The 12,617-nt window shown below is 31.4% G+C and overlaps 2 protein-coding genes across 2 annotated transcripts; both read left to right on the forward strand.

Annotated features, from left to right (window-relative positions):
- Window positions 1-3,951: 3,951 nt before the first annotated feature.
- Window positions 3,952-9,402, forward strand: LOC100798614 (NO-associated protein 1, chloroplastic/mitochondrial). Its single transcript, XM_003534323.5, has 13 exons — window positions 3,952-4,421; window positions 4,501-4,686; window positions 5,318-5,404; window positions 5,525-5,604; window positions 5,858-5,939; window positions 6,254-6,274; window positions 6,663-6,708; window positions 7,222-7,340; window positions 7,432-7,545; window positions 7,624-7,734; window positions 7,842-7,931; window positions 8,676-8,785; window positions 8,964-9,402. The coding sequence occupies exons 1-13, from the start codon at window positions 4,053-4,055 to the stop codon at window positions 9,211-9,213; spliced, it is 1,665 nt and encodes a 554-aa protein (XP_003534371.1). The 5' UTR covers window positions 3,952-4,052; the 3' UTR covers window positions 9,214-9,402.
- Window positions 9,403-10,283: 881 nt separating this feature from the next.
- Window positions 10,284-11,916, forward strand: TIP5-1 (aquaporin TIP5-1). Its single transcript, XM_003533447.5, has 3 exons — window positions 10,284-10,725; window positions 11,108-11,358; window positions 11,446-11,916. The coding sequence occupies exons 1-3, from the start codon at window positions 10,590-10,592 to the stop codon at window positions 11,815-11,817; spliced, it is 759 nt and encodes a 252-aa protein (XP_003533495.1). The 5' UTR covers window positions 10,284-10,589; the 3' UTR covers window positions 11,818-11,916.
- The last annotated feature ends 701 nt before the right edge of the window (window positions 11,917-12,617 follow it).

Genomic DNA, 12,617 nt, shown 5'->3' on the forward strand with positions numbered 1-12,617 from the left:
AGTAAAATTTTTAGTTTTTTTTAATTTTTAAAATTTATATTTTAATTCTGAAAAGATCTCTGCATTTAAATTTTCTTGACTCCATTAGTTATAAAATTTTAACGGAACAGATCTTCTGAAAATTAAAATATAAGTTTTATGTACTAAAAAATTCACTTATTAAGTATAGAAATTAAAATGAAAAAGTTTAGAAATTATATGGAGTAAATCAATAATTAAACCTAAAATAAATTTAACTTTGAACTAAAAAAATATTTAACTCTTCCAACCACATGTAATCTTTTTTAATAATGTTACATAATGCTTTCTAATATTATCTTATCAGTATGGGTCATTTCTCATTCGTTAAGTTAGGAAATGGGTATTAGTGAAGTATGGAATGAGACAGATGCCCTTGAAGCTAGCTTGAACCACATGGATACCATGAGTTTCATCTCCATGCACATATTTTCTATCAGAATTCATACATTAGCCACAAACTCTTGCAGATGCAATGGAGAGTGCACTTGATCCATGTTCCTGTGCGGATTTTATGGCTAATTTTAGAACAAAGAAAGCAATTGGGTATTTGGAAATTGGAATGGATATTAATACAATACTATTTTCTACTTAAACTTCACGAGACACTTTTTCATAACATACATTTCTTTTTCTCTATCTCAATGATATGTTTACTTTTCAACTTATCTTAATATCACTTCTACTTAAATTCCTTACAATCATTCAGATCACTTTTAGTCTCCATATCATGTTAATTTTGTTAATTAGATGTTCACATAATTTTAATTATGTAATTTTGGGTAATATATTAACTTGATAATTTATGTTTAACAAAAATGCTAATATGGTAATGGAGTGTTGATGTCAATGTACTAATGTGGACATAAATATACTAACATAACAATAGAGTGGTACCAAATTATACTTGCTCATTTTTAATTCCACTATTTTTGAATTATGTGATTTTAGTTTTCATATTTTTTTTAAAATATTAAACATTTAAATTAAGGGTGTCTAGCAAAAAAAATCAATATTTAAGAAATTAAAAAATACTAATACTTTGAATTACTTGTTCACGTGAACAAGTAAAATCTATCACGTCTTAATACATTTAATATAAGTTTAATAAAGTTGTTACGTGTAAGATTGTTAAGGGAGCTTTAGAAAACCACCAACAAAGTTCACCAAAAGAAGAAAAGGAAACCACCAACATTCCATACTTCACTAATAAAATTTAATACTTGTGTTATTATTTTTTGTAAAAGAAAAATTAATTAAGGATATTATTTTAGTGTTAACTTCTAAACATTCTAGTAACTAATATTATTTGAAAAAAATGAGAGTATTGTTTAAATAAATAAAAAATCTATTCAACTAATTAATCGTGTAAAATTCATATTTTTTTTAAATAAATGTTAATTTGTTAGTTTTATTAAAAATATAAAATTCATATTCATTTGAATTATAATCATATTAATATTATCACTTGTGTCATTATAGAAATTACCTTAATATTTCGAATCTTAAATTTAAGAAACTTTACTTTTCACAAGACGGTTTTCAACTGTGGAAAAAAATCAATATCTTAGCTTAAGGAACCTGAGATGATACCATTGATGAAGATGCTTTAAGTCAAGTGGTAAAGAGTTATATTCATAAATAAATTATATGAAATTATAGGTTCAAATCAAATTGCTATCACTTAAAAAAAACAAATTGCCATCTGTACGTAGTCAAAGAAAAAAAAAAACCCAGCCAGTCAACCGCCATTGGTTTTTAAGAAGGTTAATAACAAAATAGTTGAACTTTCAATTTGTATAACTCAGTTTTGTAATAGAATCGTATTTCCTTGCCAAGCTATACGTTTGCCAGTCCCTTTTTTCTTCCGTGAAGGAAAGTTTTACATGAAACTGAGGAAAATGAGATGGAACTTTGAACCTGCACACATCATCATGGTATATAACAGAAATTTTTATGGGCCCATTTATCGTCAGTGACAAAAATAAAAACGTCTCTTCTCTTATCATCTATTAAAAAAAAGTGTTTGCCAAAGTTCAGAATGAAATAATGCATATACATGCCCGTGTGATGCGAGATGTGACCGAAAGTCCAAAAAAATGGTTTCAACAAGTTACAAAAGACTACTTTATAATGGTGTATTTCAAAATTTATTTACCTTAACTTCTCTCTTTCTTGGATAATCTGGATATGTTCCTGCTTTTAAGTTCTGATCAATAATTAGGGTTAAACAAAAACTCAACCTTGAAGCCGAGCCTTATACCGGATGAATTGCTTGATCTACTTATTAGCTTTCCATGAATCAGTAATTCAGTATTAACCTTGCATGATCTGCTACGTCACATAATTAATCTTCTCACACTTGCCCAATCCTTTATAAACTGATTATGATTCTATTTTAGCCTTTGGTTTTGAAAGAGCATATTAATATAGCATTGTTTATGCCTCAAATGAATCAAAATAGGCAAAAATAAAAAATAAAAAATTGCCTTGTATAAATAAAAAAAATCAAAATTCGAAAGTACTACTTGAATCGTGACACTACATATTGTTTGAAGCTTTGTCCATGGCTTTTGTGTATGTAACTTGTTATATGAGTAGTTTGGTTCGAGAAACAATTTTCACGGATTTATAATTTACAGAAGTGATTTCAACTTTCCAGCGATCAAATTTTTGAAGTACTTGATGTGTTTCACAAATAGAGATTATTGGTAAAGTCAAAGGATATTCTGGATAATAAATATAATAATAAGAACAATACATTACATTGTATAGAGCTTCATTGCTTGCACTTTTATTTTGTGATCATGGTTCCAAGCTTAAGAGGACTTAAATCAAGTAAATAAAAAGTGATACTCACGTTTTTTTAGCTGAATACCAACCTATCAATATATCCCATTCTATCAATTGCATGCTGATACGCACGGTATCACTTCTATCAACATTCTAACTCAACATCAACACATCAATAAAAAGTGAGACCAAACTTTTACACTGACTATATATTTCAAACTTTTAATAACATTTATTTATTAATTTAATAATATATCCCAACCACTGCTATGCAATTGCTTCCTGCACCTCCAAGGTCTGGGGAACTGTTAGGCGCACTAGCATAATAGAAAAATGTCGGTTTTGTCCAATACAGATTGTCAATTTGTACGAGACTCGTAGGACTTTTTTTATTTTTTATTTCAAAAATATAATTTTGGAATTAATGATCTAAACAAGAATTAAACCTACGACTTTCGCATTATTAACACAACATTCTAACCAACTAAGCTAATAGACCAATTATGTTATAAAATAATTAATGTCACTATATATAATACTAAAATTTCTAATGTATATTTAATGCACATGTAAATTTACATAATAAATTTTGTGATAATTAATTTTTATCTAATAATTAATTTTTTTACATATATAAATTATAAATAAAAAACATAGGTTTAATAAAAATTTACATATGTAAAAAAATATCAAATTTATTTAATTATGAATTACTGTAATAAACATAAAAATACATCATTCAATTAAATATCATATTTTTTTAATTTTCAATCACTGTAATAAACATTTAAATATATCATTTAATTAAATATCAAATTTATTTAAGTATTAATTATCATAATAAACATTTAAATATAACATTCAATTAAATATCAAATTTTTTTAATTATCAAATTTTGTAAATAAAATAATGTATAAAAAATTATAATTTTAAAAAAATTCAAAATATATGAATTAACAATTCACATGATTCATATACTGAAATTCGATGATTTTTTATCGAAAAAAAAGAATATATATTAAAAAAATTGAAAACACGGATTACATGATGAAAATTGGCCCACTACTAGTATATGACAAATTAGGGTCGGCCCGATCCAATTTTACTTACAATAAGGCTTGGGTCACGAAAAAGCATGCTGCATTAAACGGCATTTCTTTTTCTATCTTGGCAACAGTATTTTGTTTCTACGTGGTTTCCCGGCATCGAGGACGCAAAGCAAAACCTCAGCAACAAAACAATGGCGCTTAAAACCCTATCCACTTTCTTCTCACCTCTTTCTCTTCCCAACACCAAATTCCTCACCTCCAAGCCTTGCCTCATTCTCTTCGAATTCCCGCGCTCTCAGAAATCGCGCTTGCCCGTCGCCGATGCTGAAGGCACCGGCGCTGCCGCTCCTTCGCCCGGCGAGAAGTTCCTCGAACGCCAACAGTCCTTCGAAGATGCTAAGCTCATTCTCAAAGAGAACAACAAGAATAAGAAGAAAAAGAAGAAAGATAATGCTATAAAAGCTTCTAGAGCCGTCGCTTCTTGCTACGGCTGCGGCGCTCCGTTACACACTTCCGATGCCGATGCCCCTGGCTACGTCGATCCCGAAACCTATGAATTGGTATTGCTTCGAATTTCGGAAATATCATTTTATGCATTGGCTTTGGATGTTGCTGATTGCGTGCGTGCCTGTGTTGCAGAAGAAGAAACACCACCAGCTTCGAACCGTTCTGTGTAGGCGGTGCCGGCTTTTGTCTCATGGCAAGATGATAACTGCCGTTGGAGGACACGGTGGATACCCTGGCGGTAAATTATTCGTTTCTGCTGAAGAGCTTCGAGAAAAATTGTCTCACCTGCGTCACGAGAAAGCTCTAATTGTTAAATTGGTAAATCAAGCGCTGCAACATTTTCTTTTTAAATGAATAGACTGAATCTGAATGAAAGACCGAAGAAATGTGAACTTATTACGTGTAGAATTAGGATATTGAATCCGTACCGCGGTGAAATCCTTTTGCAATTGTATTTAGCTTAGGTGTTTTAGAATTTTTGGTATAAGGTTATTCAATTAATTGATGGGTGGATTCTTAGTGAAATTTCTGACATCTCTTAAAGTTACATTCAGTTTATTTTGTGAAAAATAGAAGCTCGTAGCATATAGTGCAATCAGGAGAACATTATAAATTGTAAGGATGAAAATTACCTGAAAGTTAGTTTTTAGCAACTGGATAGCAGATGGTTAATATATATACACTTGCATTTTGCTTGTATGTGTAATCAATTGTACTTATGCTACAAACCGGATGCTTTGATCTGATAAATAATTAAGACTATGCAAACAATTTGAAGGTAAAAATTAAAACCATGCTCTCATTTTATTATCATAGAGGATTTCAATTATCATAGAGGATTTCATAGATTCTGCTGTAGTTAAAGTTTCTTTTGTTTATTTCCAATTAATGATAATGAATGAAAGGAATAGAGCTTCTTCGTCTAACTTGTTGAAGTAACCACGTTTAGGTTGACATTGTTGACTTCAATGGCAGTTTTTTGTCTCGTGTGCGAGATCTTGCTGGTTCTAATCCAATAGTATTGGTGGTGACTAAGGTAATAAAATGCATGCAGCTTATTATTGTTTTAAATATGATTTGTTTTTAGTAAATGTATGATAGGATTTGAATTTACAAATATGCGGTTTTCACATTTAACAGAATGTTTTCTTTGTAGGTTGATCTCCTTCCAAGAGATACTGATCTTAACTGTGTTGGGGATTGGGTTGTAGAGGCTACTATGAGAAAGAAGCTAAAGTAGGTATCTTCTTTGTAATAAATTAATTATTAACTTTAAGTTTACTAATTGGTTTCTTGTTCAATTATATAGCATTCATAGTTAACAATGAGAAGGCATTTGCAAAATTGCATAGATTTGGTGTTAAAGCATTGCTTTAGATAAAATCCAATCCTTCTTCTTTTACTTTTATTATGTGTTACTAAGGAAAACTTTATAACCTAAGTTGAAAAGTTTAACTTATCAAATTTTAAATTCCGATATTCATTGCAGTGTTCTCAGTGTCCATCTGACCAGTTCCAAATCATTGGTTGGAATAACTGGGGTGATATCAGAAATCCAGAAAGAGAAGAAGGTTCTTCCCCGTTATGGGTTACGTTTTCTTTTTAACTGATTTAAAAGTTTCTTTTGGGAAGAAAGTTGTTGATACACTGCTGTTTAATTTTACATCTAAGATGGCATAAACTTTGTTATCCATCTTTATAAAGGTGTTGAATTTATACTGCAAATGTTATGACACTTATGACTGATGTTCATACTTGAAAATCATTTTGCCTTTAAAGTAAATTATAGAGTTCAATTCACATGTTACTGTTAACTTTTTTCTTATTTTTCTCTCTACTGAAATTCCCTCTTTTTTTTTTTTTTCTTTTTTGTTTTTATGTGTAGGGAAGAGATGTTTACATTCTGGTAAGTCTCTGAATTGGAAGTTTTATACGCTTAAGCAGATGATGATTGACAAACAAGCTGATGTTCCTACATTGATGTTTTTATTGAAATGTCAATGGAATTCCTGTGCTTGTGATACCTTTGGCTTATCTCATTTGCATGTGATGTGGAGGGATCCAGATTTTAAATTACACTTATTTCTTATTTTCTTTTCCTAATGTAAAACATGTACTAGTCTAAATTTCAGTTCCCACTTTTGGAAGACAGGTGGCTTTAGCATTTATTGTCTTGCTTCCACTTATAACACAAATCTTAGCATTTCTTGATTTTGTTTGTGTATGTGTAAAAATATTTTTCCTCTAGTCATTAGTTTGGTCAGGAAATCAATCAATTACATTTTATTTTGCAGGGTTCAGCTAATGTTGGGAAATCTGCTTTCATCAATGCTTTACTAAGTAAGTTATATTTCCATGCAATCCTAAATATTAGGACTTGGCTTGTTTGTTTTCTATGATTGAGAAATTGTTGAGTGCTAAATATATATTGCTTTTATATGTTGAATTCTTGTGTTGTCTTTGTACTGGACTTTGTATTAGTTTTTGCTTTTACGGTCATAGTTTGCATTGTGCTTGAACACTTTCATTCTTTTGATGCTGAACCACGCAAGCATTAGTTTTTTTTGAAGTGGTAACCATCAAGTTAAACACCTTGTATATCATAAAACAGTGTAGGCTTGTATTATTCATATGATATAGAGCAGCCTTTATAATCTTTTTTTTCTTTGGCTTTCTGCTGTCAAATCACTTTTTGCATAGCTCAAATAGAACTGTTAAAATACATGATAGATGTTTTGAAATTTTTTATTAAATTGTTCCCCTTAACTATCTCTTGTTTTGCCTATCATTTAGGCAATTCCAACTTTCAGGTATGCCTTTTCTCCATCTTGACTTTTTGATATTTGATGTCAGAAACAATGGCTATAAATGATCCAGTGGCTGCATCTGCACAAAGATACAAACCAATACAATCTGCAGTTCCCGGAACTACCTTAGGGCCAATTCAAATTAATGCTTTCCTAGGAGGAGGGGTATGTCATTCTGATAGAAATTAATTCAAATAAATGGTCCAGTGGCTGCTGTTCATGTATTAATTTGTTTATTTTTTCATTACTCATGCAGAAATTGTATGACACTCCTGGAGTTCATCTCTTCCATAGGCAAACTGCAGTTGTTCATTCTGAAGATCTACCCATCCTTGCTCCTCAAAGCCGACTGAGGGGCCTGGCTTTCCCAGTATGTTCTGTTCAAAACTGTTTTAGGACATTTTACCATCATAAGTAATGCTAACTTCATTGTCATTGTTATTGCCAGAGTTCTATAGTATCTTCAGACAATGTAGAGGAAGGAGCTTCCACTATAGTGAATGGCTTGAATGAATTTTCAATATTTTGGGGAGGTCTTGTTAGAATTGATGTCTTGAAGGTTTTGATTATATACTTCCAACTTGTACATCTTGGAATTGGACAATTTTTTTAGAATTCAACCCCTATTCCATGTCTAAATAATGCCATTAGTCCTGATAATTTCAGGTTCTCCCAGAAACTTGTTTGACATTTTATGGACCCAAGAGAATACCAATTCATATGGTACCCACTGAGCAAGCAGTTGAATTTTATCAGGTATTGTGATTCAATCTGTTTATAGAGAAACTATAAAAGACTAGACTCAATATTGTTGCTTACATCTGGCCTAAACTGTAGTTCACAAAACACTTGAGCTGTTTGTGCTTGCAAAGTGGAGAAATTAAGTTTATGTTCGATTCTAAGCATCATTGGAAAAACAATGTTGCTTCTGTTTTCTTAAAGTAATAAAAAAATTGAGAATGCCATTTTATGATGGGTTTACTGCCATCAGTTTGTAGACTTTCTGCTTCTGTTTACTAGATTATGATACCTGAACAAAAGAACAGTATTTGATGCTACTGCTGCTATGGTTTCGTATGTTATGTTTCCTAATTAGGGGTGAAGAAGCTATTTCACTTCAATAATATTATATAGCCTGTGTCAACATACTTAGGTGGAATTTATTATTACTTCTAGAGTTCTAGTTGTGTATATGTGGAGTTGCATTAGACTCTGGATTCTCTCTTTTTTCACTGTTTGCCTCTTGCAAACTGACTCTATCTTTGTTTGTCGTGGGCAATTTTGGTCCTTTTATTCTCTATTCTCTTTCTGTATGAGAAGTGTGGTAGCGATATGCACAGATATTGTCATATGATAGATCTATTAATTTTGATTGTTGATCCATGAGTATTCTTCTCCACTTATCTCTTCATGTCAACAAAAAATTGTATTTTGTCACTTGTAAATTTAAGGATCTTACCACCTCTAACCTAAATGAGGGGTTATTCTTTATTGTCTCAGACAGAACTTGGATTTCTGCTGACCCCACCAAGTGGGGGAGAAAATGCTGAGAACTGGAAAGGACTTGAATCAGAACGTAAATTGCAAATAAAATTCGAAGTTGTGGACAGGTATGATCCCAAGTTAGTTCTGTTAAGATGCAAAAGGTTTTATAATTTATTTTGGTATTCAATTTTGAAACCTTGTTTAGCTCATTCTTTGTGTTGATTGATGAGTCATTTCAGCCAAAAATGCTAATATTTATGAGTAATAGTTAAATATGAAATTTCTTGTTTTCTATTTGGGCAGACCAGCTTGTGATATAGCTATATCAGGTCTAGGATGGTTTACTGTTGAGCCAGTTAGCAGGTCACACAAAATCTCGCAACCAAAACCTGTAGAGACTGCTGGGGAATTGATATTGGCTGTGCATGTCCCCAAGGCTGTTGAGATTTTTGTGAGGCCACCAATACCAGTAAGCAAGGCTGGAGCAGAGTGGTACCAGTATGTAGAATTAACAGAGAAACAAGAGGAAATGAGACCAAAATGGTACTTTTAAATTCTGCGTGTTGTATGTATTATTATTACTTGTAGAAAGAGAGGGGGGGTGCATTTTCATTTCTGACTTCTCCGACCAACAACCCATTTTCCATGTATTATTAATGTGATTAGTTTTCAAGTTGTACAATAGTGACATCCTTTCAAAAGGAGGGGAATTTAAAGATAGCAAAGAAATGACATTTTAGCATTTTCTCTCTGTGTACTGTGTAGAATATGGAAAGTTTAGATTCTTCTTAAATTTTCTCATGTAAAAATTCACTCTTGCCAACCGAGGATGAGCCTTTAAATGCGCAAGTTTCAGCAAAGGGATTAGATTGGTTAATAACTTTTCTAACCCAATTGTTTTATCTATAACTTTTGCGAGGGATTAACTTTTGATTGTAATTTGTTTTTCAAAATTTACCATTAAATTAAAAGTTCCTATCGTACATCATTTTTATATATCATAATTAATGCAATATATATTTTTTGAATTATGGAAATAAAAACTATTTGATTATTTAAAAAATTTGATACAAATAATTTAGGCAATAGGTAACACATGTATGTAAGATTGGAATCAAGTTACTGTAATCTTAATTATAAATTAAATTTGATTTTCTCAAAGCATATTAATAAAGATGTCTTAATTTAAATAATATAGTTTTATAATTTTCTTTTCAACTTTTAAAGTTATATATATCTTTCAATTTATTTATTTTTATATCAATTAATTTAATTTTTAAATTTTATAATTACTTAAATTTAAATATGTTCTCATATAATGCACAGAAAACTTACTAATAAAAACATTCTTTAACTATACTGAAACGAAAGGTTCATACTGACATTATTCAAAGTTCCCTAATCCTTTATTTGGGTTAGGTGGAAAAATGACAAGTAAAAGAAATTAAAATTTGAATTAAAGAAATTATTTTTTAAAAGCTAGCTTTTATTTTATTTTTCTTGTATTTTAAACCAAATTTGTCTATTTTTTTTCTTTAAAAAAAAGCATTTCTATTTATTTCTCCATTTAGAAATTTATGACGTTTTATATTCTCTTTACAGATTTATGATAAATGAGAAAGAAATAGTACTGGAGGTCATTTGTAGTTAAAAATAATTTTAATGCAAGCAGGATATTAATGAATAATTATACAGTACTTGTTAAGACACGAGTTAATTATTGACTTCAGTGGATAATAAATAAAAAATAGGAAATAAAATGTAGTAACCGTTGACAACAGGAACAAATTCAACATGGGTAGGCGGTTATAGTTAGTTTTTGTTTTGGGAAACGGTATGCCTTTATCCGAAGAAGCATCACCAACTGCTTATTTATGTAACGGACTTGCAATTCATTCATTTCTGTCTTAATTTGCTACAATCACAACAATGGCTCCATCTTCTGTCACTGTCACATCCCGTTTTCATGAATCCGTCACCCGCAATGCACTTCGCTCCTATCTCTCTGAGTTTATCTCCACTTTCTTCTATGTCTTTCTTGTCATTGGCGCTGGAATGTCCTCACGTGAGTACCCTTAATTTCCATGCATATTCTCTGCATCTTTTCGTAACTAGATAATCAGTACACGTGCATATTCACGTTTGTTCTTGATTTTTCAACATAAAATTGATGTATAATCATAACCATGAAGAAAAACAAGGATTTTCAAAACAGAAGAAAAAATGGAATTAGATCAATTCCTAAAGCCATTATGGGGGCTATTTATGTTTTTCTTTTTTGGCACATGCTACGCATGAAAAGGATTCTCATTCAGGATTTAGGTTGCAAGTTTTATATTAGACAATTTGCTTTTCTATATTGAGCAGTCAATTATGTACTACCAAAAAGTAGGGTGCATCGTATCATCTTGGCTTGAGAGTAGTGCTTTTTGTTTTTGAAATGACAGGGAAGTTGATGCCTGATGCTTCACTGAACCCAACAAGTCTGGTTGTGGTTGGCATTGGAAGTGCATTTGCTTTGTCTTCTGTTCTGTACATCGCATGGGACATCTCCGGTGGACACGTCAATCCGGCTGTGACCTTTGCAATGGCAGTTGGAGGCCACATTAGTGTACCAACCGCTCTCTTTTACTGGGTTGCTCAACTCATAGCCTCTGTTATGGCTTGCCTTGTTTTAAGGGTCATTGTTGTTGGAATGGTATTTATTTTTCTCTGTGTGTTTATGTTTATGGCTTGGACATGTACATTTTATTTACTCTCTTTGGTTTTGTTTATGTTTTTTCAGCATGTTCCAACATACACCATTGCAGAAGAGATGACAGGGTTTGGAGCATCGGTGTTAGAGGGTACTCTGACATTTGTTTTGGTGTACACAGTGTATGCAGCCAGGGACCCTAGGCGTGGTCCAATGAGTTCCACTGGCATACTTGTAGTTGGCTTAATTGCTGGTGCAAGTGTCTTGGCCTCAGGTCCATTCTCTGGCGGCTCGATGAACCCTGCCTGTGCTTTTGGCTCGGCTGCCATTGCAGGCAGTTTCAGGAACCAAGCTGTGTATTGGGTTGGACCCTTGATTGGTGCTACCATTGCTGGCCTTCTTTATGACAATGTGTTGTTCCGTTCTCAACTCACAGATTCAATTCAAGGAATTGGGGTCTAAACTCTGTAGTGTTATGCAATAAATTAAATTCTAGTGTTTAACATTTTGTATTTCTTAATAGTTTTATTATAGTATAGTGACTCAAGACTTGGTATGTAACTTAATCCCATGTTATGTGTGTGTTACAAATGTTGTGGAAAATCTGGCATTGGCTTGTATTAGTGTAGGATAACATTTTAACCTATGTGGCACTATTCATGCAGTCTGTTCTTCTTTTAATCGTTTTCACAATTATAAAAATTATTCTGAAAATTTTAAATTATGACATTGTTTTATTTTTACCTATCAAATTTGGACATCCGATTCCTTTTTTCAAATATCTCTATCCAATTCTCTATCATTTTTCTATTTCTTCCTTATCACATTATATCATTTATAACTACATATATTTTTCTAGTTTATCTCCCGTTAGCATTTTTAGTGTCAGTATTATTTTATTTTATTTTAAACATTATGACCGGGGACAACCACTTATTGACAGGGTTGTCCTGCATGCGAGCCTAAGAAATGTAAGGAATGAGACTGTGAATAGCAATGTAAATTTTTTTTTACATCCTTATTAGAAATTATCTACATGATGATTTGTAATTTGAGGAAGATGTACAAATTATTTTACTGTCCGTACATATCAATTTAAAGATTATGTAAATGAATGTATGCAAATTTAAATTAAACGTGATAATTAATTTGTTAGATGAGTTAAGTACTTAAAAGTTCAGACCAACTCTATTTCTTCTTTCCTAAATCCGATCTTAATTAAATTCACACATCTTCATATTTATATTTGAATTTAGGTTTAA

Source organism: Glycine max, chromosome 9, assembly GCF_000004515.6.
Source record: "Glycine max cultivar Williams 82 chromosome 9, Glycine_max_v4.0, whole genome shotgun sequence".
NCBI lineage: Eukaryota > Viridiplantae > Streptophyta > Magnoliopsida > Fabales > Fabaceae > Glycine > Glycine max.

Excerpts from the sequence above, each read along its gene's own strand:
- LOC100798614 (XM_003534323.5), top strand. The coding sequence starts at position 4,053 with ATGGCGCTTAAAACCCTATCCACTTTCTTCTCACCTCTTTCTCTTCCC. Across the intron at positions 5,405-5,524 it reads TAGTATTGGTGGTGACTAAG|GTTGATCTCCTTCCAAGAGA; the intron begins GTAATAAAATGC and ends TTTTCTTTGTAG. Across the intron at positions 7,546-7,623 it reads TGAGGGGCCTGGCTTTCCCA|AGTTCTATAGTATCTTCAGA; the intron begins GTATGTTCTGTT and ends TGTTATTGCCAG.
- TIP5-1 (XM_003533447.5), top strand. The coding sequence starts at position 10,590 with ATGGCTCCATCTTCTGTCACTGTCACATCCCGTTTTCATGAATCCGTC. Across the intron at positions 10,726-11,107 it reads TGGCGCTGGAATGTCCTCAC|GGAAGTTGATGCCTGATGCT; the intron begins GTGAGTACCCTT and ends TTGAAATGACAG. Across the intron at positions 11,359-11,445 it reads GGGTCATTGTTGTTGGAATG|CATGTTCCAACATACACCAT; the intron begins GTATTTATTTTT and ends ATGTTTTTTCAG.